At 42.6% G+C, this 26,465-nt stretch overlaps 4 protein-coding genes and 1 pseudogene across 5 annotated transcripts; 1 reads left to right on the top strand and 4 right to left on the bottom strand.

Moving 5' to 3' along the window:
* Positions 1–567: 567 nt before the first annotated feature.
* kbtbd7 (kelch repeat and BTB (POZ) domain containing 7) lies at positions 568–2,436 on the bottom strand. The gene has a single exon (XM_067227665.1). It carries the CDS (start codon positions 2,434–2,436, stop codon positions 568–570), a length of 1,869 nt encoding a protein of 622 aa, XP_067083766.1.
* A 1,306-nt stretch (positions 2,437–3,742) lies between these two features.
* Positions 3,743–5,101, bottom strand: wu:fc50b12 (uncharacterized protein LOC103911624 homolog). The gene is made up of 3 exons (XM_067254773.1): positions 5,081–5,101; positions 4,694–4,857; positions 3,743–3,977 (listed from the first exon to the last, which is right to left on the bottom strand). The coding sequence occupies exons 1-3, from the start codon at positions 5,099–5,101 to the stop codon at positions 3,743–3,745; spliced, it is 420 nt and encodes a 139-aa protein (XP_067110874.1).
* Positions 5,102–6,022: 921 nt separating this feature from the next.
* Positions 6,023–6,967, top strand: LOC136960331 (uncharacterized; annotated as a pseudogene).
* Positions 6,968–7,686: 719 nt separating this feature from the next.
* slain1a (SLAIN motif family, member 1a) lies at positions 7,687–17,987 on the bottom strand. Its single transcript, XM_067257903.1, has 9 exons — positions 17,249–17,987; positions 15,547–15,683; positions 13,233–13,367; positions 12,198–12,308; positions 11,946–12,104; positions 10,865–11,209; positions 10,537–10,719; positions 9,917–10,259; positions 7,687–8,529 (listed from the first exon to the last, which is right to left on the bottom strand). The coding sequence occupies exons 1-9, from the start codon at positions 17,710–17,712 to the stop codon at positions 8,454–8,456; spliced, it is 1,953 nt and encodes a 650-aa protein (XP_067114004.1). The 5' UTR covers positions 17,713–17,987; the 3' UTR covers positions 7,687–8,453.
* Positions 17,988–18,101: 114 nt separating this feature from the next.
* Positions 18,102–25,931, bottom strand: scel (sciellin). 2 transcript variants are annotated; one of them, XM_067257915.1, is made up of 22 exons: positions 25,762–25,929; positions 24,610–24,671; positions 24,180–24,288; positions 23,913–23,975; positions 23,618–23,692; positions 23,434–23,469; positions 22,277–22,312; positions 22,116–22,160; positions 21,865–22,005; positions 21,556–21,624; positions 21,355–21,420; positions 21,139–21,201; positions 21,015–21,056; positions 20,813–20,881; positions 20,519–20,578; positions 20,375–20,428; positions 20,155–20,229; positions 19,889–19,945; positions 19,567–19,704; positions 19,087–19,195; positions 18,886–18,988; positions 18,102–18,774 (listed from the first exon to the last, which is right to left on the bottom strand). In XM_067257915.1, exons 2-22 carry the CDS (start codon positions 24,650–24,652, stop codon positions 18,758–18,760), a joined length of 1,470 nt encoding a protein of 489 aa, XP_067114016.1. In that variant the 5' UTR covers positions 24,653–24,671; positions 25,762–25,929; the 3' UTR covers positions 18,102–18,757. The 2 variants fall into 2 exon arrangements, with proteins under 2 accessions (XP_067114016.1, XP_067114023.1); XM_067257922.1 differs by lacking the exon at positions 20,375–20,428 and having other exon boundaries at positions 25,762–25,931.
* Between the last annotated feature and the right edge of the window lie 534 nt (positions 25,932–26,465).

Here is a 26,465-nt window from a genome sequence, read left to right on the forward strand (position 1 = left end):
AAATACTTATAGTGGCTAGCACAGAATACATTTGGGATTTTTTTTATTACAAGTTGAATAACTTAACAAACAAATAGAGTGGCAGCAACAAAAAATGCATCTGTAAATTGGAAAAGTTTCAATGTGAAATCAGTGTGGTTTCTGGGGTCTGCTGTCGCAAGAATTTTTATGTCATGACAGTTGATCCTGGCCTGTTTGGTTTCCAACTGAGCACCGCTCTCTGGTTTGTCTTAGTAAAACAGAATGTGAGCTCACAACATCAAGCTAGTCTTCCTGGCTTCCTAAGTATTTTACAATTGAAAATACCCACTGGTATGATTGTTAGTCTTGAACCAGGGTGTGTATGAAAAATGGCCTTCAAAAGGGACTTCTGGTCAATTCTTCTTCATTAATACCCCCTGATATATGTGTATACACATACATAAGATCATACCAGTTTCCTCACATCTCCACTGAGTAATATGACTGTTAGATGTGTCTCCATTTGTATATAAATCCAGAATTTAGGTAAGGTTAAATGTTGAAAGGTTTCCCTTTCATGCAATGGCATCTCCCAGGCCACAGAGACTACCAGTTCTCGTCAGAAAAGGAACTTGAGCTGCCGGAGTCTGAGTCTGCATCCGTCAGCCCGTCAAAGTCCCAGTCAGCACTAGAACCGCTGTCGTCATCCTCCTCTGTGGCAAAGCTCTGGGCTGAACCCAAACACACAGAGTACACGCGTGTCGAAACGCACACGGGACCCAGCGAGGAGACGTACACGGCCATGACGTTCTTCCAGCTCTCCTTAGCAGAATCATACTCGTGTATGAGGACCCTGTTTTTGTTGTGCTGCAGTAGTGTCTGAGTTAGAAGCAGAAGTTTTCCATTGTGCTGGATCACCTGGTAATTCAGGGCCCGGCTGTCAATAGGGATATCCCCCAGCCTCTTCCACTCTCCTCGGGCAGGGCTATAGGTCTTTACCACTGGGATGTCACACACACAGACTATCTGGTCTTCAAACACACAGGCCTTGTGCAACTTGTCTCTGCGAAGGGGGCCACAGTGTCGCCAGCGGTTTTTCTTGGGGTCGTAACAGAGCATCCTCCGTTTGTTGACCACGTACAGGTGGTCGTTTACCGCAACGACCTGCATCTTGCCCAGGGAGTGGGGCAAGGGGGCCACCAGGGTCCACTGGTTTCTCTGGATACTGTAACACTCCACTTCCTTCAGTCTGGTATCCGTGGCAGAGTTCCTGCCCCCCAGGATGTAGATGTGGCCGCTGAGGTAGCCCATCCCTGAATGTACCCTCCCCACGAGCCTCTCGGCAAGGCCCTGCCAGCTGTTCTGGAGAGGGTTGTAGACCCAGAAGTGTTTGGAAAGGTGAGAGGCCAGGTAGAGTGTATTGTCAGGCGTGGCGCAGACCATCAGGGACTCCATGGTGAAGCGTTTGTAGTCCTGGCTGCTCAGATTCACCAGAGGGGGAGCCATGAAGTAGAGCTCCTCTGAGAAAGGGTCGCAGCACATTATGTTTTCATTCGGCAAACCAAAGAAGAGAATCATCTCTTTAGCACTCGCGCCTATCCTGGGTTTGAGGTCGTCAACGCCGGCTTTCATGGGGACTCCATCCTCTTCTGCGGCCCCACCCATTAAGTGCCCAATGTATTTCTCCAGGCTGGGGGGTACCTTGAGGCTGTCTAAGAAAGCTTGATCCTTTTCTGTGAACAAGCTCCAGCGCACACACATGAGCATCTGCAAGGCATCCTCTGTCTCTTGTGGTGCATTTGCATCAATCCACTGTAGGGCAGCTGAGCACACCTTCCTTTCACAGTCCACATCAAGTGTGTCTAATGACAACATTTCCTTCATCTGTCTCAGGTCCAGCTCACACAATTCCTTACCACTAGTGCTGAGCTGGAAAAAGTTTCTAGCTATGAAAGCCTGTGATTTAACCTTTAAATCTGGATTGTCATAAGTGTCAGCAAATTTTAAGATCCCCACGCAGTTCGAAAGGTCTAATCTTCGGGTCATGAAACTAGTGCATGCCTGCCTGATGTAGTCAAGCTGAAGCATATTGGCGGCAGCGTAGAGCTTCTGAACATTACCCTCATAGATGGTCACTTTGCCTGTGTAGCAGTAATCTATTATCAGTGACATCGACTCAGCATCCACGCCACGAATCAACACTTTATCCTGCATACTCTCATTGAGCCCGCCGGTAAACATGCTTTTGAAGTACGGGCTGGCAGCAGCAAGGATATTACGGTTGCAAAAAAAAACTTTTCTGTTGTCACTTTTGCCTCGAACCTCTAGCGTCGTGTAGTCGCATTCCACTTCGATTGCAATGTCCGCGAGGAGCTGAGAATCGTAGAACAGTTTCAGCTCTTTAATCAAGCCCCTAGCGTGATTTACATCTTCCAGTTCCTCTGGACCACTGAAAAAGCCGAGCATTGAAGCCATTTAAGCAGTGTGGCTTGAGGACTATGTTCAATGTCAATATTTGTCCTGCTCGTCGAAATATTGTAGTCATACGGTTGACGACGCTGAACCAGCGCGAAGCCTAGTTAATAGCTGTCAATCGGATGTAAATGTGTCCATGAATGAAACAATATTACAATAGCTTCGAATGGTAAACAAATACCCTGCATTTATCCTCAGTGCAAATACCCTACTTGCAATGCAGCGTTTCTTCGATGCCGACTGACAACTCAATATCATGAATGAAAATATTTGACTATTGTCTTTTAAGTCCGATATAAGCATAATACAAGCAGACTGAAAATAACATACACTTTCAGTAGTCAAATCTATTCGCTTTTAGGGTTATCTTTCAGCCATTGATAATTCCATCTTGTTCTCAAGACATAGCAGCCACTGTATAGCTTTGCGTGGTCACACAATCTTGCTACCAATGGATTGGTCGCATATGGCCTCGATAGGTTGTGTGTAACGGGGACTGAATTACGTTTGGTTGACCAATTTCAGATCCTCAGAACGACGATCTCACACAAGCGACGGCTGTGCACGTTTACATTTTAATACACTTAACAATTAGGCTATACGTTACATTAGTGTAATTTAATTTTAATTATTTTAATTCTTCCAGTCGGACAAAACATATGATTATTTCAGCCAGTCAAGAGGGTAGACTACAATTGCTGTGTGAGATTTAACAGATTTTGTAGGATTAAGGTCAAAATGAAAGCAGCCAGGAACTCTTTTTGTTGACCCCGATAGTCTGATAGGCTACATCTAGACGGTGCTGCACTCCAATTTAACCTCCAGCTCTAGTCAATTCCCTTTTTGTTATTTTAAATGTATAAGCTTCACTTCTGTGACAGTAAATGAAAATCAAATTGGCATATTACAATAGCGGATTAAATTTGATGCCATGAAATACCATCAACAAGGAGATAATGTATACTATTCCTCAAATATTAATCGAATAATTTAACCAGAGAAAAGTGTGTGAGACACAAATGTCCAAAGCCAGTTAATGAACTGGCGTGAAGAAGCATAATTGCATAACTGCACCATGATAGATTTAAAGGGAGGACTATATTCTGGCCCCAAAGTTATTAAAAATGCATTTGAAAGTGCACCGTCCACAGCAGTTTGTTATTTTAAGAACTCCTTTTGAGACAAATTAAAAAGACAAGCCAGGACGAGTTTGAAAAATAGTTTATTTAACTTTATTTTTAAAATGCTTCATGGACACCAACAAACTTTGGGACAGTAGCAAATGGTACCCCCCTCCACCCATCTCTCAAGTGTGCCTGTGGTTCAGCTCATTGAGACGGCACAGGCGGTTCTGGTAGCATAGGGTCTTGTGGACGGTGATGAGGAAAGGGAAGGCTGAGGGGAGCTCCACCCTGCGGCTGAGTTTCTGGTGCCCCCAGTGGAGGCACCTCAGCCTCTCTGCCAGGTCCCTCCTGCCGGCACGCTCCAGCCCATCCTGCAGCAACCTGGTCTTATTGGCCATGTCCCAGGACTTCTCATACCTAGAGACATGAAAGAGGGATGAAAGAGAAATGAGTGCGAAATGAGTGCGAGGGATGGGAGAAAGGAAGAAGAGAGTGAGGAGGAAGGGGCAGGGGGGGGGGTCTTCAACGAGAGTTGTTACTTTTCCAAAGACAATCCTTATTCTAATTCATTGTCTACATCTAGAGCTGTGCCTGTGATATACTGCCTGTGTAGCCTATACTGTGTGATGCATGCACATCTGGTTTATAGACAAAATCCAATTAAGTTGCATAACGACACAGAAATAATTTGATAATCCTCTTAGTCCCTCACCTTGAGCCACACAAATACACACATTCACAAAAAGTAGCTAAAATTGGGTGAAACTGGTTGAAATGACTGGCCAATTAGGCATGATGTATTTTTAGAATAATATCACGTTGGTTCGATTTCACTCTATAATCTTAGTCATTTTGCCTCGAATGACATCGACATGTCTAATTTGTTATTGCTTTCTTGTTCTTTCCCTCTGCCCTCCTAGTTTTTTTTCCTGCCCTGCCCTCCCACCTCTTTCTGTCTCTCCCAGCCCTCCTACCTCTCTCTCTCTCTCTCTCTCTCTCTTTCTCTCTCTCTCTCTCTCTCTCTCTCTCTCTCTCTCTCTCTCTCTCTCTCTCTCTTTCTCTTTCTCTTTCTCTCTCTCTCTTTCAAACACAGACATTTATTTATATTTATACTGTATATGTACAGTACTCACCAGCACTCCAGCATGCTCCTGGCCTGAACTTTCTTCTCCGTGGAGGTGGTGTGAAACTTGCGTACTTCTGCCCTACTGAAGCCAAGCTCGTAGGCTAGAACCGGCCATTCAAACCCCAGCTGACGGGAAAGGTCTTGGACCGACTTCAGATTGATCACGGCATCCTGAAAGAATACCCCATTTGTGCAATTACTGACTTTCTCTCTGCACCTAAAAAGCAAAGGCTAGTGACAAAGTCCATAGTTGTGAAAAATGCCTGAAGATACTCTCTATTTAGAGTTTTGTTTCCTATAACCCACCACATATCATTCCTACAGACATTGGGACACATCACAGTTACTGTGATAGCAGCTACCTAAGAACATCTAGCACTACATTTTGACATACCTCTTGTGCTTTACTGGGCATTTTTTTCGGCTCCACACAGTGACTGTTCAGGAGTTGTCTGTAGAAAGTATGTAAATACTGTTCAAGTCAACAATCAACACATACAGTCATAACCCTATAGTCAATCTATGGGCTACACTATTTCTGTGACTGTTTCTCTATGCTGTGAGATATTCAACTCAATAAAAAAGTAAATGTCGGTTAGAACACACCGAGGAGATGACAGATAATGAGAAATTCACCGTACTCTGACACTGCAACTCACCTTATTTTGAGACTATGCTAGTTGCTCTTTTCTGTTTTAAACTGTGTTACCTTAGAAACCAAATGCTAGCCTGTTAAATATTAAGCCCTCAGTACTGCTTTAATTATTCCAAAATATCGCGCCCCCCCCCCCCCCCACCAAGGACCACATGGTTTACCAGTTAAACATTCTGGTAGAACTACTCAACATGAAACATGTACGCTCAGATTCAGTCCCTCCTTCTTTCTTTATGTTGCAACAGTGCTCCCTGCTGTTTATTGTGAGTCAACAAATTATTTTAGAGATGGCACCAAATATCTTTATTAGTGCAGTGACTTTGCCTCTGATGCAGCCGATGATTAAGATGGTGGTTACTGTAGATGATTTGATGTTACTTTAATTGGAGTTTGTACGTACACAGGTAAACCCATTTCACAGTTTTATCACAGATATCATTGTGCATCCACATGGATTATCAGTAAACACATTAATTCACAAACAAAACAAAATTCTCAATTTTCTACAGAAAATAAAGTGTCCTCTTTTTTTGTCTTTCTGTTAGTTAGAAAGACAGCATTTCATCCATGAGATGTGCAGTGCTGACTAACAACGCTGGCACAATACAGTTTACATTTAGTCATTTAGCAGACGCTCTTATCCAGAGCGAGTTTAAAAGCTTCTTTCAAAGGTTTTTCTTTATGGATGACATCAGGTGAACGGGAAGGAGAGACTGGATGCCCAATGAGACAGTAATATCTACTGTGATGAATACTATAATAAAATGTAAAAAAAATCTAGATTTTGTGTTCTTCTTTTACATTTTCCGCTTAAGACACGCAGCTGTAGTTCCCCCCGACTGATCCGGGGATCTCAGCCAGAATCGAGGCCTGCCTCCCAGACAAGTCCACCTGGATGACCAAGCACCACCTCCAGCTGAACCTCGCCAAAGCAGAACTTCTCATCATCCCAGCTAAACCCTCCATCTCCCACGATCTCTCAATCACCCTGGGATCTGCGACGGTGACCCCTTCATCCTCTGCCAGGAACCTCAGGGTACCCTGGATGACAAGTTCTCCCTCACGGCCCACATTGCTGCAGTCTCCCGGTCGTGTAGATTCACCCTCTACAACATCCGGAAGATCAGGAGATACCTGTCTGAGCATTCCACCCAGCTGCTAGTCCAAGCACTTTTCTTCTCCAAGTTGGACTACTGCAACTCGCTTCTCGCCGGTCTCCCAACATGCGCAACCCGCCCTCTCCAGGGGATTCAGAACGCAGCAGCCCGCTTGGTCTTCAACCTACCCAGTCGCTCCCATGTTACTCCGCTCCTCATCTCCCATCACTGGCTACCCATCACGGCCCGTATCCGATTCAAGACCCTGGTACTGACCTTCCGAGTGGTGAACGGGACTGCACCTGCCTACATCCAGTCTCTCCTCCAGCCTTACACCCCCACCCACCACCTACAGTCTTCTACTAAACACCGTCTGGTGGTCCCACCTCTCAAGAGCGCCCACTCCCAACCCAAGCTCTTCTCCTGTCTGGCCCCCCAATGGTGGAATCACCTCCCCACCTCCATCAGAGACACTGACTGTCTCCCCACCTTCAAGAAAAGGCTAAAGACGCACTTGTTCCGGGAGTACAACGGTACTTAAGAAAGATTTGTTGGATCCGATGCTTATCACAATGTATGCTCATGTTTTGGCTACCCACAATGTTTTTGGAGCTATCTCGTTGTTTAAGATCATTGACCTATGCACTTTTTGTAAAGCTCTCCCTTGGAAGTCGCTTTGGATAAAAGCGTCTGCTAAATGTACAAATGTAAATGTAGTGGAGTATAATGTTCACAAAAACACCAGTTTATAAACTCTCAACATGGTCCTTACGAGCATTGCATTATTTTGTATAGTTTGTTGCCTAAATATCATTGACAACATAGTGTTCATACTGAATTAGTTTTTCTCACAGAATTAGACGCAATTACAAAATATGTAACCTTCATTGACTTCTAACTGCGGGACTGTTATGGATATCATGCAAGTTATTCCAAATGTAGCAAATATGGCAATTTGTCAGTCCGTTGGGGGCCCCTTAACTGACAGTAGCCTGCCTTGTCAAAAAAGATGCGTCCTTAGGTCCTGCAATACACCTGCCAAATTTCAACTTCATACAGTATCCGGTTCGCAAAATAATCGAGCCACAGACAGACACACACACACTAGCATTATAGTAAGATGATGATAGTCAGGATGGGATCACAGAACTGCTCAATTTGTTTCACTAGACAAATACGGTGAAACAATAAATGCTAAAAGAATGTTTAGAAATTTCGATTTGCACTGAAAATGTACCATCCCTTTATTATCTTATATCTTATGTGTGCAATATTGATATGAATGTACTTTAATATGAACACTTAAAATTTTAACAAGAATCCTAAGAAAGAAACAGAAGGTGCAGATTTCCTTTTGAGAATTTACAAAAGAAGCTTTTGAAATATTTGATTAAACTTGTTAACAACAGTATTGTTAAAGGTGCCTTAAGTTCCGAAATAATAAATATAGTTTAACACAACACTTCTACAGCCATATAATATCACAAAACGTTTTCTTCATTCTCAACTTTGATTAGACAGTTTCACAGTTTTAAATGTTAAACAGAAACGAATGATGGTAAACCAGTTTAATACAAAAACATTAGAAGCATTATTATAATAGAAAATCTTAATAAGCTTGGATCTCTTGATGTTCATCTCTCAGCTGGGAGTGAAATCCATTCCATGTAGATGAAAGCGCTGCAGAGCCTACAATCCACACTGCAAATACTAGACCAATCAATATCATGAATCATTCGCACGGTGTTGCGTTCATTCTTCTCCATTTAAAGAACAGTCTGTGCTTGGGGAGGAACAACAACAGAGGGTCCAGCCCGCTGGACCCAGGGTTATGTGTTTATTGGGTCGGTCAAACGCATGGCTTCCTGTCAGTCATGTAAGGGTGTAGTCAATTAATGGACCTGAAACACTGTCTTTAGGTGGGTTTCACTTTGCAAACCCACTACCCTGGACAGATTCACATTAGAGCTGGTTCTAGCCTGGTGCTGGCCTGATCCTAACCCTAGTCCAAGTGGTCAGTAACACCCATCCTTCCAGCTTCCGTCCCTCAGAGCACTTAGGGCAGCCAGGCTCTTAGGAGGGGTGAGTAAACTATGGGAGAAGGATAGAGAGGATGAGAAACAGACAGAGAAAGAGACAAAGACAGAGAGAAACCAAGAGAGATAAATAACTTAAGTGTAGAAGTGTAAGACTCTAAAATAAAAAAAAACATGATTTACCAAACTATTGCAAAACAATTGACACATTAACGGCTGTTTTTATCGTATACAATTCAATAACTTCTGCCAGGTACAGATGCCAGCAGCCACACAACAATATGGTGAATCTTGAATACAACTTTCAAAGAGACACTTATCAACCACCAAAAAGACTTTATAATGTATTGTCTTAACAGACAATTTATATAATGTATCTGGCCCTGATTATTATAGTATATTTATGGAAATGTTCCCTCCAGCCAGCCTGATCGGATGTTCTGTCGATTTTATTAATATCTTAAGGTCTTTACTGATGGCTCCAATGACTCCCTATCTGGTAAAATAGGAGCTCAGATTTAAATACCAGAATTGTATATATAGAGTCTGAGATGGTCATCTACTTTGTCTGTGTGATCCACTGAAATATGTGGATTGGTGGCAGGGTTACAGTGGGTAGACCCCTCCGAATGATGTTTTGCATGGATTCTTCATCAGTGGTGTGCAGTCTACTATCAGGCAGTGCTTGCAGAGGTGATTTGTTATTAAAAATGATGACATTATTGTTGCAAGTACAAAGGTTAGTGAAGAGATCTGATAATTAACAATAATTAAAGATTACAACTAATGATTACTTTATTACTTCTATACTGTTTTGAATGTTCTGAATATAATAAACAATGTTTGACCTATACCCTGCTATATTAGCTCATGACATCATGACCCGTGGTCATGTCCAGGAGAGAAATATGCTTACCCCTATCCCTATAGCCCTATCTAGTACCATGAATGCAGCGTCTTCTTTCTGTGCTTGCAAAGCTATGTTGATTGTCACCCCCCTCCCATATTGTGATACTAAATTATTTAATAGCTCTTCATTCCTGCATGGTGATAGTTTGGACAGTGATTTGTGTGGACTGTTAGAAACGGTGAGCCATGTCTTGATTGATTGTGAGTTTTACTCTGTTTAACTGTGCTTAGGAATAAGACTGAGACATCAGGGAGAATCTGGTTGGTTTTCTGACTTTTGGGGTGAAGGGACTTAGCCTATCTGGGGGATAGGGATCTCTGATCCTTCCTTCGGGAGACTGGAGTGGGGGTGAGCATTTAGGTGTTATCTTATTAATTGTTTTAATGGTTTTCTTTGTTTTCTTTGAGATAGTGTAGGCCGCCGGCCTCACACTCCCAAACCGTAGGTGGCGGTGATGCACCTCTTAATTGTTGGTTGCAATTTACCATAACATCAACAAAGAAGAAGAAGCCAGCCTGATGACTGTGTTTACCTGCGTGTGGGCTGCGCAATCTTGCTGGGCCTGGGGGTCCCATTGGTTCCTATAAAAGAGGTGGGACGAGGTAGGCCACTGCGGGAAGCAACAGTCTGGGGGGCGCTGGCCTTCAGAGCCTGGGGGATCGAGGGACTGCTTTTCAGGGGCTGGGGTAGGGCAACAGAGCTGGGAAAGGAATGGAGGCTGGTGGAGGAAGAGAGGGTGGAGGGGTGGTGGGCGGGCGGCCCCTGCTGAACGGTGGGGCTGACATAGGCAGTGGCTTTAAGGGGGTGGCGGGGGGTGGAAGAGGGAAAGCTGCCCACGCTCTGGACACGTTGGCTGAGCTGGCCCGGGGAAGGAACTGGGGAGAGGGAGAGAGGGAGAGGGAGAGATGGATGAGAGAGGAAGTCAGTGAAAGCGAGAGAGAGGAAAAAAGAGAAAGGAAGCAAAAAGGAATGAATGGATGAGTGAACAAAGGAGATTGAGAAAGAAAAAGAGACAGCAAAGAGAATGACAACAACAAGCATTAGTGAAACTGTGAAGCATGGCCTTTCCAAAGAGGCTGAAGGTCAATCCCACAATTCTCTCTGGTCTTCCCAGAGTTTCTGCATGCATAGAGTGAAGGAGGCAGGTCTTACTGGAGGACTGGAGTCGTGCAAGCCCATTGGAGGAGTCAAAACTCTGGCTGTTCCGCAAAGAGTTCATTGGCAGGGAGGTGGGGCCTTGATAGTTATTGACAGGGGAGGCCAAGGTTGGAACACTGGGGACGCAAGGCATGCTGGGAGCTCGGATCAGGTTGGGCATGCTTCTCCGCAGTTTATCTACATAACCATAGTAATAGAACACATTACTTAAACCATCAGATTGATATACCACAGAAAATCATGCTACATTAAATTATGATTTTAGAAAGGGCAGGCTAGGCTGGAAAAAGGCAAATCCTGCCTAATTCTGAGATGTGCTCACCAGAAGTGTGTCGGTAACCCATGTGTGTGTCTGTGGTGAGGCTGGAGGGACCAGAGGACAGGTGGTGCTGGGACAGCCCAGAGAGGGAGTACTGGTGGGTGGACGGGCTCCGTCGGACAGACTCTCTGATGCTTGAGAAGGTGTGAGAGTGGGGCAAGCTGCCCCTCTGCATGGACCCGCTCCGAAACAATTGAGGCTGAGGAGGGGGGAGCTGGTCGTAGCCTTCCTCCTCATCCTCCTCTTCCTCTTCCAGGTCCATCTCGCTGCGTCGGAGGGAGTGGAGGGAGAAGCTGGAGCTGCGGCGGCTGATGGTGGCTGAGGTAGAGGCATATTCCTGACGTAGACCTACACACACACGAACGCATACGCATGTAGATGTATGTAGATACACTGTCGGATTTTATGCTTTACAAGGCTTACCAATCGACAAACAATGATCAAACATTCTTAAGGTGGCGCCCCAGTAGCTTTTCCCAAAACAACACATTGTAGGTTGGTCTTTTAATAGCATTCATGGTATTCTGGCTAAAAGGATCAAAGTCAAAGTGGTTTATTTGTCACATGCACATGACAAGCAGATAATTCTGAACAAGGACATTCTTATGACAAGCGAACAGCTATGTAGAGGCATAAACAAAACAAATGAAAAAGAGAGGAAATATTCTTTTAAAACACCAACAGCAAAAATAAAAAATACAACAATTCATACAAATGATCAATTATTTGAAATAATCTGTTGTTTTACGTATGTCATGTTGGCCACCACCTTATGAATGTTCATAGTTTGTCCATAGGACTTCTTGTGGACTGACCCTGGCATGGTATATGTCTGAAAATAGTTGAAAGCATTTGTATAAACCAGGAACTCTCATCTTGGCATATGTCGACGATTGCTATTGTAGAAGAATTAATTTCGCCACAACACTATTTATAACATATTTTCTGCATAAAAGTACAGTTCAGTTAAATCCAGGTCAGTCATTTCAGTTCAATTCATTTCATTTAAGTGAATCTCAACTCATTCATTAAGTTAAATTTAATTAATTTCAAATGGATTTAAATAATAGTCGGAAAGACTCACTCTCCTCCTGCAAGCGAGCCATGACTTGGACATCTGTCATGTCTTGGAGTTTATAGCCCATAGAGATAGAGTCATCCTCTAGGTCTGGTACTCCCAACTCACTGTCGATGGAAGACTGGGGGCTTACTGCAGCATGCCTGCGATTTCCAAACGCCTTACCTACACACACACAGACACACACGGGTGAGACAGTCACACCGAGTGACGGACGGACGGACAGACAGACAGATAGGAGAGTTTGATAAGTCTTACTCTGGTGGGAGGAGTGAGAGAGGAAGGTGGGGGTTCTGTCTGCTTGGCTGCAGTTGCCAATCCCTGGAAGAGTCTGCTGGAGAAAAGTATGGCTGGATGGAGAAAATGAAGCTGGGGAAAAGGGGGGGAGGGGGGGGAGATTGAGTGTGGCAGGCTAGAAATCTAGTCACAATGACACACACCACCACCAAGCAAGATAATAAACCACTAATGAAGCTTCCATCTTGGATGTTTATGTGGATGTGGATCAGAGGAACCGACCTGTTCTGGCCCAGGGGAAGAGCTCACCCATCTTTGTGGCGCTAGCAGCATGATAACCCTGTTCTACCATACATCTTTTAGACAGGAAGTTATGCTAATTTATCTGAAGATTTAAACTCTTTAGCTTGTAAGTTGTACACAAGGAACATGTTCGAGACAAATGAGTAGATGTGTCTACAGTACATGTCAGATTTAGGCTTAGGATATACACATGCAGTAACATGCTGTAAGTACCTTACAGGCCGTTACAGTACAAGCTGTTGTGATTGGATAGTAACAGAAGCTATGGGGCCTTCCTTTCGTCCCTGCTATGTGATGCATCATCCAGACAGAGATGCAAGCGGAGCACTTTTCTGCTTAGAGCATAATAATGCATGATAAGCAGTATTCTCTGTTGACTAATGACCTCATCGAGGCATTAGGAGTCTCAAATTACTGTAGCGGCTGAAAATAAGAAAGAAAACATCACCCTAAGAAATCTGAGACGGACACTGGCCCCAAGGTCATCTACACACCAGAGTGTGGGACGTGAGTGAGTGAGAGCGAAGGGAGGGAGCTGGGCATGATGGTGTGTAAGGAAGGATATATGAGTTTGTGAGCTATGTCAGTGTAGTGTGCATAGCAGGTTGATGTACAATATGTGTGCGTGTGTGACCTGTGGGCTAGGCCAGTGCAGCAAGTTTCAGGTCGCTAGGATAGTGTAAGTGTGTGTTTGTGTGTGTTAGCTTTAGTGTAGGGTGAGATAGCATGTGTGTGTTAGACTGTGTGTGTTACCTGTAGGGGGGGTTAGTGCAGGAGGTTTAGTGTAAGGCAGGATAGGACAAGAGCTGGGCCCGCTGACAAAGTTGAGCCCCTCTATACAACTGTAGGGGCGCACCGAAGCAGAGGACACGCCCCGCCACCGCTTGACTGGGTAGAGCACAGTAGGGGGGTCAGGATGAACATAATGTTAGACAAGAAGATGACTCAGCACAGCCATTCACCACAGATATGTATTAACAGCTACTGGATGTATATACAGTATGTGTCCTGTCTGTCAATCTCAATGTGTTTCTCTCTGTACCACTCTCTGACACACAAGCACACACACATACACACACACACACACACACACAGACAGACACACGCACAACTTCTCTCTGTAAATCTCTGTACATATCTTATACTTCTGTGTAATGTCAGTGTTGTTCTCTCTCTCTCTCTCTTCGTCTGATACACACGAGCACACACAGCCATATACACACGCACACAGAGATCGTTCTTTCAGCATTCCAGCCAACTGCCAAAACACCAAGGCACACCCATACGGCAGATCAATATGAATATTGCAGATTAAGAGAAACGCTTGGCATGGTTTTGCAGCTTGTACAGATTTTTGGAGTGGTGTTTGGGGGGGGGAGGGTATGGTATTGGGGATAAGCAGGGATTTGCCATGTAGTGACAGTGTACAAGCCCTCCTACCAAATTTTGAATCTCATCCCTACAGTGCCGTAGTGAGACATGAAGCAGATACAGATGCATTCAGATAACATGCAATGACACAGAGAACTGTGAAATGTAGCTATAGCATAGTGATTAGTAGGCAGCAAGACACACAAGCAGCGATGAGTGCATTTGGCATTCCTGACACAATTAGTCGTACCACAGTTGGATAAAGCAAAACTTTCACAGCTGCGACACAAACACCCATTGACTGAGGCTGGGGAACAAGGCTGGATTCATGACCCAGGGGAGGACAGCCAACCTTTTACTGAATACAGCCTTTGAAAGTAGAGAGCGGACCTTGTACATTCACGTACACACTGGCACACATATATAGTACACCAAGATGCACAAACACATACACACACACAACATCGATTGGAGACATTTCATTTATTATTCAGCACTCATACTGAAATCATTGATCTTGTAAAATCCCCTCAAATAACAATACTGGTCTCTGACAACACTCAATGTGCACACACACACTCAGTTGAAGCAGCACTCGGTTTTAGAGACCCTTTAATGTAAGCATGGTTTCTATGGTTACCATCTTCACTACCATGGTTCCCGTACTCAAGTGGAAGGTCTGAAACTGAGCCCTGAGTGAAAGATCAGAATAACACTATTTCAGACTTCACTCCTGAAGAACAATTAATCTGGTTGCTATCTTTTGGATTGATGCTAGCCTTCAGATTAAACTAGGTGCAGATGGAGAGTGAGTGGGTTTTAAACCACCGTGGATAGCCCGTTTTGATCCTTGACCAAGTTTCAGCCATGATAAAAAAGAGGACATAATTCTCGAAGAGAAGTGTAGGATGAGACTCTTTGTCATCCTCTCTACCCTGATCCTCTGCCAGTGCCATCTTAGTCACAGCCTAGCACGGTGTCCTCGCTGGGGGTAATTACTCTGCCTTCTCTCCAGAAAGGAACACACTCTGTAATTGTTCCTAATGGCAACTTTGTAAAGGCTTTGTAAAAACTTTAAATAACAGTGCATCGTGTTGCGGAAAGGCATACTTCTCCGGAGTTTGCCTTAAAGGTAAGAGTCTAACTGTGAATAATGAATGACTCTTTGAAGACATGGTTAATGGCAGACTAATGGAAGATAATCTAGACTCTGTACCTGATAGTAGAGAAGATGAGATGTCTAATTCTCAGATTGTCTCAGGTCTCTCACTGGAAATGTTACCTTTTTCAATAGACATCCAGCTGACACAGTGGTGCAGTCTAGTAGACAGCAGTGAGCTTACTTTTTGTTTACTAAGCCTCCCTCCCTCTCCAACTGCCCCCCCTCTGCCCATACCACATATCAAAGCTGATTCTACAATGGGTCTACATCCTTGTAGGCATGTGATGTATGCCTGCATATCACGTAAACTACACCCCTGATCTGTTATCCTTAGTGCTCCTTAAAAATAAAGTGCCTCTGTCTGGTCCAGTTCACCAGACACAGTGCAACAACAACACCCCAAATACAAAATACACAAAAAGATTTGTTATGCAGAACCACAAGAAAAACTGTACAGATGAGTGCTGCATAAGATGCCCTTAGGGCCCCTTGAGATGCAAGCATAGTAAGTGTTTGGATTGCAGAGGACAGTACCTTGGTCCAATCTGTTGAAAAGGTTCTTTTTGGCCTGCTCCACCTCAGGTCCGGGGTGATCAAGTACCAGCCGGCACCACTGGAGAGGACTGAGGACAGTCTGTCCCAACAACCGGGCCTTGGGTGACACATGCAGCCTGGGACACAGTACAGCACACATTTCAAACATGGATAACTTTGCAATTGGGGTTAGAGCTTTTCAGTGTATCTTTTCATAGTAACAAACATACGTTTGTGTGTGTTCAGTGTCAGGTGGTGCAAAGACAGACAACTAATTAACACCTTAATCACTCTGTGTAAAGCTGGACACAGACACATCACATGATGCCTTCAGTCTAGGTTCAAGCATTAGAATGCTCACTGTTTAGTAAAGGGGTAAGTAGTGTTCTAAAGCACCACTGTGTTGAACCAAAGATAAAGCTGAACATACTTTACAGGCTAAAATAAATTAGCCTACTTCATCTCTAATTCAATGTGGTGAAGTATTTTCTCTGTGTTTTTCATTTAAGTGGTTGTCTATGAGCTTAAGATAGTATAGCATTGTCTCCTTTTAACCTTTCGATGTGTGAGCTGTGAGTAAAGTCCAGACCGGTCTAACCTAAATCCGTGTGCCATCAGCTGACATGCACCACAGCGCTGTGTGCAGTGTTGAGTAAAGGCTAGGGGAACACCTCCACTTAAGGTTATAGCCCTACATTACAGGCTGCATTAGCAACGCTTGTTAACAGTCACACACTGCTCCACAGAATGGTCAAGAAGAGATTGTCCTAGGAGACCCTGGATAGCTTGACTGTTAAACATGTAGGATCATCTGCCGTTGAAACGACAAAATAGGCTATAACTGTCATATCCTTTAACCTCCAATTCTCAAAGGAAGGTTTATAAAAGCAGTACAGCTGTGAAGTGTATCTAAAGGATTTGAGTAGTTTTGTGACAATTTACTATCGGTCGCAACTGTTCCAAACTGGGACAGCAAGGAGGGTAGCTGACCAGAATAAGAGTATCATAGCCTGACAGTACACAACTAGGTCACAGAGAATGACTCGGATGGTTAGACTTGCTATATGTGGGTGAAGGAGCATCATTGCAGCAGAGGCAAATGTTGAATTTGATTAATGCTGCGTTGAGCTGCATGAAAGTGTGCTTTATTTTCCACATCAGAGTATGGAGCTAAAAATGGGCTACACACTAACAGTGTGATGTGGAGCTACTCCAGGCTACTGCCTGGTGCCATAAGCATACAACCCTGGATATCACTCCAGTAGTGTTAGGCAAGTCATCGTTTCACATCCATCACTATGCTCTGTCAAACTAAAGCTATCATACATGTTCATGTGTCTGTATAGTCTGATATATTGTGTAGGCAACTAGGCTATTGTGTTTTTAAGCTCTGTAGGCTTCCTTCTATGGATGATAATGATTTTGTAGTTGTTACCACAGTTAAAACATTGTCGAACATAGAATCACGCTCTTGATAAACAGGTGATGAGTAGGCTACATGGGTTACATTTCGACACTGTACAATTACATTATAGTTAAATATTTGCACACATTTTTTGGGCTATGTTTTACAATCTATGCCTGCAGGCTATCATTGACACTGACAAAGAACTGCCACCATTTTTTTACGTAGAATATCCTTAACACAATATGCAAAATACATGACGGGAACTGGGTCAATATAACGGAACAGCAGCAGTACCAGCTTTCAGACTCCAAGATAGGGAGGACTGTATTGAGGTCTAGCACATCCACCTCATCCAGAACGGTGGGTCCAGCCGGGCAGTCGTCGATGTCAACGTCAGCAGAATCGGATGTTGAGCTCGGATGAAAATACTCGAACGGCTCCTCTGTCGCTTTGTGCGGTTCAAAGGCAGACGAATACGATGGTGTTGTTGGACTTGAACATCCGTAATTCTCAAGAAAATGTGTACTAGACCCAAAACAGACTGTATTTCCCCCATGCAGACATGGTGGCAGCGAGTTCTGGTGATGCGCGTCGTTAGTGCAATTGTTTACGTTTGCTCTTGTCCGCAACTGTTCGTTCTGCCTTTCCAATTTTCGGACTAGTTCCTGAAGCTTTTTTACCTCGAGCTCCGCGTCTGCAATCTTATTGTTGCCATTGACGTCTGCCATCATTTGGGGGTTCAATACCTCTGCTTCCATTGGTCATAATTATCCTTTAGATGTGCAAATAAAACGTCTAGATAGGTTTCTGTATGAAAGGGCACCCTTTAATTTCCTCTGCCGTTTTCTAGGCAACTGATACTCACTCACTGATTACAGCAATAGCCTCGGCTACGGGGTCCAAAGCGCTGCACCGTAGCCAACCAAAGATGCTCTGCCTCTGCGCAGACACACAAGGGATGACAAGGCAAACCAGCAGACAGCGACCCCCCCAGTCTAATTCTCCTCCGCGGTCTGTAGTTTACAGCGGCCCACTCATGTTATCTATGCAGCTGTGCACAATAGGCACATAAATAGGAGAGCGAAGGTAAAAAAAACAACAACTCAGTTTTGACCAGATCGTTATTGTGGAAAATATAAGGTATTGAATGATCAACGTTTATTGCACACACTCAAAGCCTCCGGCCCCTATGTTTTGTACACTGAATTTCACAAACAATACAGACTTGTAACAAGAGGAAGTAGGTGCTGAGAAAAAAAAATCACACACAAAAATACACAAGTACGGAAGCCCTGAGATGCTATTCATTCAAAACACTTTATTTAGGCTACTCCGTTTTCTCGTGATTTTCACTGTACCCAAACACACTAACGTAACCGTCTTGCTACACTCGAGACAATGATCCCGTAATGCCGGGGAAAAAACATTGGTTCATTCAAGATAAATACATAAATAACTCAAGAGCTCGCGAAAACAAGTGAAATTAACTTGTTATCACGGGAAAACGGAGTCAATAAAATACAGCAATATATGGCCGCTTATGGCTTCTGTAGGAAATGGCCTGTATAAGAAAAACGTATTTTCCAGAAGAATAATTTGACAGTTGTTACTTAAAAGGAGCTCCCCCTGCCATAAGTATTAGGCTACCTCAGACCATGTACATTTGTCAGCTTTCATATACTCAATCATCAACTAAACAAAAACAATGTCCCTGCCATAATATGCATTAGCCTAGCTTGATTCATATTTTCTTTTCTTTTTCTTTTCTTTTTCTTCCATCCAACTGAGTAGTGTAAATTTGGATCAACGACACCATTTCTCTGTAGAGATAAGACATATTAGGTCTACAGCTGGAACATCACTAGTTCACACTATTAATGTTTGAATATAGTATAACATAGTTTAATATAGTATAGGACAGTAGTGTTTACCTCTGGTGACGCCAAAACACTTCTCACAGTGGACCGTGCGTCGATAGATCCACATGCTGTCCCCTGCCTTCAGATGACCCAGGGTGCTGCTACACACCTCACACTGAAAGACACAAACACACATGCCAATATTACACATAGAAGGAAGGAGCAGGCTTTCTAACTGTTTTAGATGGTCAATATGGTACATTTGTAATGTACCTTGAAGCAGGTGGCATGGCAGTTGATGTTCATGTCCTCCAGGACCATCTTGGGGTCAGAACTCATACCCTTCCGGCAGTAGGAGCACAGGTCTTTCTCCAGCACAGCCCTGGACAGGAAGAGCAGGACATTTACATGTGGGAGATCATTAATGTATTGATTATAAAGATATTTCAGGCATATATTGGTATATATGCAGGGTACAAGTGAAATTCATTGGTATTAATATACACTGTAAAAACCCGAACACGCCGTGTTGGTCTTGTGACATGAAACTAAACTTAAATATAATAGAAAATTACATAGAAAAGTCATATTTCTCTCATGTGAAATCCACAGAAATTGCCCAATGACGTTATCTAAGATGACTGCTATCCTTATATGAACTGTAACTCATAAAATCATAATTTTGTTTAGTCTATATTGGTATTCAGTCGGCCTACATAAAAGGTACTGAACGTTTTGTGGTAAGAGTTGTACCTCTCGGGAGTTGAGTAGACAGACTTGATAGACTTGGAGGTGAAGGAATCAGACGTTAGATTGTCGAGCCTGCTACTGTTGTCCTTGTAGGATGTTGTGGTGTAGGCAGAGGGGCTGGTTACACTGGTGTACTCATAACTAGACAAAGTTGGTGACAAGGGTCATAAATTTATTATTTCAGTGCAACTCTTACTTTGACCCATGGCCTTTGCTGACTGGAAGTGACGCGTCTCTATGCCTACTTCTTATGAGCAAAGATTGGAATCCTGTAACTAGTTTTAGATCAATTCAAACACAATGAGATATCTAGTTGTAGTCCTACCTCCTGTCTGGTTGGCTAGAGTAGCTTTTTATGGAGCTGGTTTTGGTGTATTCCTCTCTGTATGTCGCGGGAAGCATGCAATATGAATGTTATAGGTTATCAGACGTGGTTTACATCTCACACTTTGACCCAGACTTAACCAGATTTATTACCAGGACCATGACAATGTACTGGAAATGTGTGATTCATTCATCTAGAGTTATCATTTAGGATACAAACGCCTGATAAATGGCATATTACAGACTAGATTGTGTATGGGAGATTACCTGGGCTTGGAGCTGATAGTGTAGGAGGTGGTTTGGCTGGAAGGGAGATCATCCATACTGCTATATGAGCTGTAGCTGTGAGGAAGGCAGAGATAGAGTCAATGATGGTGTGTAAAACATTGTTTACATGTGGGAAAAGACTGATGGAATAAAATAGCAGTGCAAATGACTATATGCTCCTACAAAATTCACTATACAGAGTAGTTAGTATTTTTTTTACCTGGATTTAGTGATGGTGGAAGATGTTGGTGAAGTCACAGTTTTGCTTTCAACACTGTGTGCAGAAAGATTCTGGTCAATATGATGTTGTTACCTCTTTTTTGTGTTTTTGTTGCATGTTGTTCATGTGAGCGTGCAAACTTACCCTTTGGTGCTGTCCACAACAACAATGTCCTTCTTGATGACGGTTGTGGTGGTGTTGGTGCTGGGAGAGTGGACAAACAGACTGATTTAACCTTTTTTGTAAATATTCTTGAATTAAGATACTGAGGAATAGGTTACATATAACGTTTTGGGTTTATTAATCAATAACACACAGCAGGCGGTTTGTAATGGCTTTTAAAAGCCATCGTTTAATCCATCACAATAGTTTACATTGCTAGGCACCTTGGCATACTCATGCAGTTGGATGAATCACCTGGATAGCACACAACCCTACCTGTCAGGAGAATTGTAGCCAGACTGGAAGGATGTGGGCAGGAGGGTGTCAAACAGCTTATCTTCAGTGCTTTAGAAAAGACAGGAGCAAAAACACAAGTCATAAACAATAGTCAGTATTAGTTATATGTCAGACCTATCTTATAATGGTCATCATAAGCAAGTACAATACAATATATGATGGGTTTACATAGCATTCTTACGTGGCGGATGTCTTTGTGGTTGTGGTCGTCTTGGTGCTCTCTCTGGAATGAGAGCTTCTCAGATCAGTTTGGTTCCATGACTAAGATCACTGCCCTTGTTTATGTGTGGTGTATGGTCACTCACCCATCAGAGCAGTCTTTACTGGATTTGACTGTCACAGTCTCAGTTTTGGACACAGTTGTTGCTCTACAATTGAAAACAACAAATAAGTGTTGGTACTAATTAGGGTTGATTTGCATTTGAAGGGTGTGGACAGTAGCATGGTCTCACAACTTACAGTACATGCCAATATAAACATGAATATCTCATTATGCAACTGATAATTTATAAGCACATTACCCGTCCGGGGTTAGCTTTGTTTTAATGGATGTGGGGATGAGAGTATCATACAGCTGATCGTCCGCCCTGCCAAGAACATAGAAGAGACACATTTACACATTAGAATGTGTTAATTGATACAATTTATATTAGAACAATTCAAAATTAGTTTATAATTATGCAATCACTATGTAGATTTCGCCTTGTCTAGCTTCTTCTTACGTCTTGAAGGTGTTTTCTGTTGTTTCGCTCTCTTTCGGTTTGGCTGGTGCAGGTGGTCTGTAGGCAATGCTGTAGTGGAAAAATTGTCAGCCCTATTACTAAAGTGTAGATGTAACTACATTTACATTTAGTCATTTAGCAGACGCTCTTATTCAGAGCGACTTACAGTAAGTACAGGGGCATTCCCCCGAGGCAAGTAGGGTGAAGTGCCTTACACAACATCATTTGGCACGAACCAGCAACCTTCTGATTACTAAACCATGAATATGCTTTGGCCAAAGAATTTGGGTTCAGACTGGATAGCATTACCTTTTGCTTGGGCTCTTGATGTCAGAGAAGACCTTTTCAGTGAAGGTTTCAGTCTTGGTGGGGGTCTTTACCACATTTTGGGTGGTGGTAGTGTTTTTTTCAGTGGTTTTGCCATTCTTGGTAATGGTTGTCATTGTGGTGCTGAAGAAACAATGGTATGTGAATTATAGTTAGGAGTGCATGCTTTGAATAGCATTAATATTTCAAAAGAGGTACGTCACTCTTGTGTGGTTGTAATGTTCATCCTCTACCTTGTTTTCGGCTCCTCTTTGACTATAGTTTTGGTGACAGTGGTTCTGTAGTGACACAAATGGATGCATATTAGAACACTGTCCCCAATTGTCCTCCATAGCCGTTAAATATCAGTGAAATTTGATTTGTCTAGTTTTTGAACTGAAACATGTTCACATACGTCCTTGGCTCCTCTGTGGACTTCAGGGAAGATATGCTACAACATAAGAAGACTGTGTTTAGAAACGGACTACAAGAAAATCTCACTTTACTGTAATATCTATGAATGTGTATCTTTCTGAATAAGACGTGGTCCATCCATAGCTTGGGGGGAGGGGGGGGGGGTGCTAGAGATATCAACAGGGAATTTTACATCATAGCCTTACACCACATAACCAGTGTCGCCACAGTTACTTTAAAAAGTAATCTGATTACTGATTACTCCTTTAAAAAGTAACTTAGTTACTTTACAGATGACTTGATTTTAAAAGTAACTAAGTTAGATTACAAGTTACTTTATTATTTACATTCAGCAGCTGCCGCCTCAACATAAAAATAACTAGAGTGACCAACACTGCACTTTATTAGAAGTGCATTTTTGAACAGTAATGTAGGCTACACAAAAACAATGTACAATGTATCTCCTGACATTTTGTTTATGTTTGTTGATGTTCATGTTGATTCATAGACAAGAGTTTCTTTTGAAATGTTGACCTAAGAACGCACTTGGAAAAACGACTCAAGTCGTAGGCCTACTTGGAGAAAAAAACCTAACCATAAAAAACGCCCCGAGTACAGTAAATCTGAGATCATTTGCAAACCATTACTTTTAGAAAAAACATGTATTTATTTGCGGTTTGTTGCATTTGTTTATTAATCTTATTTGTCTTTCTTATTTGTCACATATAATCAAATCGAGATAGCACCGGAGCAAAGGGGCTTGAGGAAAGTGGCGACTGAGAGTCACTGGGAGGGAGTGGTAGGTCTATGTATATAGCTACACGTGACATGACCCTCATGCTGAAAACGTGACTTAATTGTCGCAGAGGCTACATGACTTCACTCCCAGAGACGTAAGAAGAAAAATCAAATATATATTTGACTATTAATGACAAAATAGTAACGCACAGTCAGTTGGACAAGTAACTTTAATCTGATTACTGGTTTGGAAATAGTAACACGTTAGATTACTCGTTACTGAAAAAAGTGGTCAGATTAGAGTAACGCGTTATCGGCATTACTGCACATAACTCTCACCCAACTATATACTAATTGGATGTTGAAATGCTGTTATTATTGTATAGGTAAATATGGAAGTAAGGAGCGAAGCCAACTGACCTGTCTTTATTCAGTTCATCCTGGCTGGCACTGAACCTGCAATAAGAAGGACCAGGTTTCAGAAGGAAGAGAGTCAGAGTCAGTCTGCTGTATAAATTAGGAGTGACTGAACATGTTCATTTTGTCCACTCCTGGTGGCAAGATGTAAACGCACAGCCTGAAGGTTGTGTTAAAAGTAGGGTACCTCTTAGTGAGAGACTGAACGTAGGAAGTGGAACCTGACGTGGTTTGAGGGGTCTTGGTATCCACTGACTTGGAACTATAGATAAGAAAGCACATTAAAGGACGATTTAAAACGATTTGCTATGACATTGAGAGAAGGTCACGTTAATTATTACGGTCTGTGGTTGAATGTATGACTGTCTACTCTCAGTTATGTGAAAAGTAGTCACCAGTAAAAGGCAGAATATGTATTCAATATAACATGAATCAAAAACAAATGAACAATTTGTCAGTCAGTATCCCAGGAGTCTCTCTACCTGTCCAGTGTCTCATTCGGCTTGTAGCGGCTCAGAACAGCCCTACCAAAATTGGGATCCCGCCTGGAGGGGTGAGGACACATGGAGGTTAGGGTTAGGAGATACCTAAACGAACAAGTCTCACTATTTGCATGGCTGGTATGGGAAAAATGTTTATCTGACAAGAAAATGCCACACCTAAGACTTCTGACACACCCTGTGTGTGTTTGAGTTTGATTGGGCGTTTGTGTGTGTGTTTGGGTGTGTATGGATGGCCCAGTGACTTACTCGACTGGTTCATCCTCCTCAGCATCTTTCCTGATCCAGCTGTTGTCCTTCAGCAGGGAGGTCTTCTTCTTGGCGTCCTCGATGGCCTGGCTGGGACTGGAGGTCTTGGCTGAAACACACACATCACAAATAACACCACACATTCGTTACGTATGTGGTTAAGACCAGGGTAAAAGAGCAAGTAACTCAAGGTTAATGTTAGAGGTATTATAGACAGGCCATTCAAATGACCCAATAATATAATATGTACGTTTATGACTGAATACAATGTCACTGCCATGACACTAACAATCATCAAATATTTTTGGCTCTAAATGGATCAATTTATTACAATTGCTCCATACTAGGACTGGTTGGTATGGAGAATTTTGTTAGTCAAAGACACTGACAAATCGTTCATTTTCTGTATTCTCACTATATTGATACTTACTAGATTGGGTGGAATATGTCTTTTTGGTGAAAGAATACGACATCTTCTCTTTGAATTAATAGCTGGAAAAGATAAGGATGACAAAAAGAAATTCTCATTAACATGCACTTTTTCTTTCCTCCATCGGAGGAAGCAGTTGAACTAACTGACGCTGAGTATGTGTAGGGTCAAAAAGAAGGTAAAGAAACGTATTGGACACAGTTCATGTATATCCCATTTCATGAAGTGTATTGTATTTAATTTAGTGTATAGTGAGAGTTATTGTTTCATTATGGACAATGCACAAATAGACATATTTACATGCCTGTAGAGTAGTGCATTTCTTGCATAGACTCGACATAGTGGGCCTGTTTGGCTACTAAGCCCTCCATTATGCTACAGTGCCAGGCTTAACCCCTGACTCATCCTTTAAGAATTAAAACCAGTCTGGTTGGATCCTTCTCCACATGGAGGCACACCCTGCCCCCCTCTCACCCAGACACACCTTGCTTAAACACACCTTCAGCATTAGAACACAGATAAACGGCAGATCAGCCACATTCCACAGTCCACTCATGATAAAGCTTAGAAATTGCTTATGCACCAAAACCCCCACCCTCCCCCCAAACTGACTACTACCACCCCTACCGATGTCACATATATCCTTTCAATACAAGCACTGTGTCTACAAAACATTAGAATGGCATATTCACACACATACGTATATATATATTTATTTGTTTTTATTGAGACTCTAAACTAGTTGCCACTAATAGGGCTAATTGTCCACTCAAATATCAAATCAAATGTTTAGGCTGAAATTGTGTCACTGACTTGAGTTGACAGCCTGGTATGTATTTCACGCAATTTGGCTTGTAGGATGATGGAGGACAGAACGTTTGCTCTTAGACACCAAATTAATGTGAGGAAACAACAGTTGGCTGTGTTATATTTGAAAGGTCTCAATCTCCAATAGCATACATAACAATAAATTAAATCCGACATTCAATTGCTTAATGTCAAACAAGCTAAAGAAGCTTGTTCTCACTACATATCCAGAATATACACATTCAACATCAACACATAGGTTAAACATGAATACAAATGCAAAAAAGGATAGATCAGAATGACATTGATATAATGTTTTAAAAGAGAGAGTTACAGGCTACATACCTTAGCTGACGACACAGACTACTCCAATCAAGCGACCAGTGGTTCTCACACGTCTATACCTCCCTTTTTGACCTAAAGGGAGGGAACCCCAAGGCCACCTGAGGGTGTGGTCTCGTACCTTTCTCTCCACCTCTCTCTGTTTTCCTCTCCCCCTCCTTTCTCCTTCACACACCACCTCTCCTGCTCTCTTTACCTCACTACTATGGTCTTACACTCAATACTATATATTATTATTCCTTTGTAAATAAACCTTTTATATATATATACATACATACAATTTTTGTATGAGCACAGAAGCAGGTGGATTGCATTAGGCAGGACGGAGACAGCACGAGACTCGGCCTTCAACAGAAGTGACAGAGAAAAACATTAGAACACACCCAGGCTTAAGGTGTGGATCCTGAGACGTACTTTAACCATAATCATGGCAAGACAGGTATTTGAACTATGGTAGTGATCTTAATCACCAGTCAGTAACAGCGTCTGATCTCCAGTTGTCACTCACTGTAGTAGTAGATTACTGAAGGGTTTAGTTGAGAGATGAGTAAAGGAAAGCAGAAGTCTGGAATAAACACAGGGAAATAAGTAGAACATATAACAATTTTAGGACATGGTGTTGATATCTCACTGAAACTACCTTTGACCGGCCCTGAACCAGTTCTGTGAAAGCTTTGAAATACTGTAAAAATAAATACAAAAATACA

This window comes from Osmerus mordax, chromosome 2, assembly GCF_038355195.1.
Source record: "Osmerus mordax isolate fOsmMor3 chromosome 2, fOsmMor3.pri, whole genome shotgun sequence".
NCBI classification, from domain to species: Eukaryota; Metazoa; Chordata; class Actinopteri; order Osmeriformes; family Osmeridae; genus Osmerus; species Osmerus mordax.

Excerpts from the sequence above, each read along its gene's own strand:
- slain1a (XM_067257903.1), bottom strand. The coding sequence starts at position 17,712 with ATGGAAGCAGAGGTATTGAACCCCCAAATGATGGCAGACGTCAATGGC. Across the intron at positions 12,309-13,232 it reads TGCACTAACCCCCCCTACAG|CTTCATTTTCTCCATCCAGC; the intron begins GTAACACACACA and ends CCTTTTCCCCAG. Across the intron at positions 8,530-9,916 it reads ATTGCGCAGCCCACACGCAG|TTTACTCACCCCTCCTAAGA; the intron begins GTAAACACAGTC and ends CTTCTCCCATAG.
- wu:fc50b12 (XM_067254773.1), bottom strand. The coding sequence starts at position 5,101 with ATGCCCAGTAAAGCACAAGAG. Across the intron at positions 4,858-5,080 it reads TGCCCAGTAAAGCACAAGAG|GATGCCGTGATCAATCTGAA; the intron begins GTATGTCAAAAT and ends GTATTCTTTCAG. Across the intron at positions 3,978-4,693 it reads AGGAGCATGCTGGAGTGCTG|GTATGAGAAGTCCTGGGACA; the intron begins GTGAGTACTGTA and ends TCATGTCTCTAG.
- scel (XM_067257915.1), bottom strand. The coding sequence starts at position 24,652 with ATGTCGTATTCTTTCACCAAAAAGACATATTCCACCCAATCTA. Across the intron at positions 21,421-21,555 it reads ACAGAAAACACCTTCAAGAC|GGCGGACGATCAGCTGTATG; the intron begins GTAAGAAGAAGC and ends TGTTCTTGGCAG. Across the intron at positions 18,989-19,086 it reads GCCATGCCACCTGCTTCAAG|TGTGAGGTGTGTAGCAGCAC; the intron begins GTACATTACAAA and ends TGTGTCTTTCAG.
- kbtbd7 (XM_067227665.1), bottom strand. The coding sequence starts at position 2,436 with ATGGCTTCAATGCTCGGCTTTTTCAGTGGTCCAGAGGAACTGGAAGAT.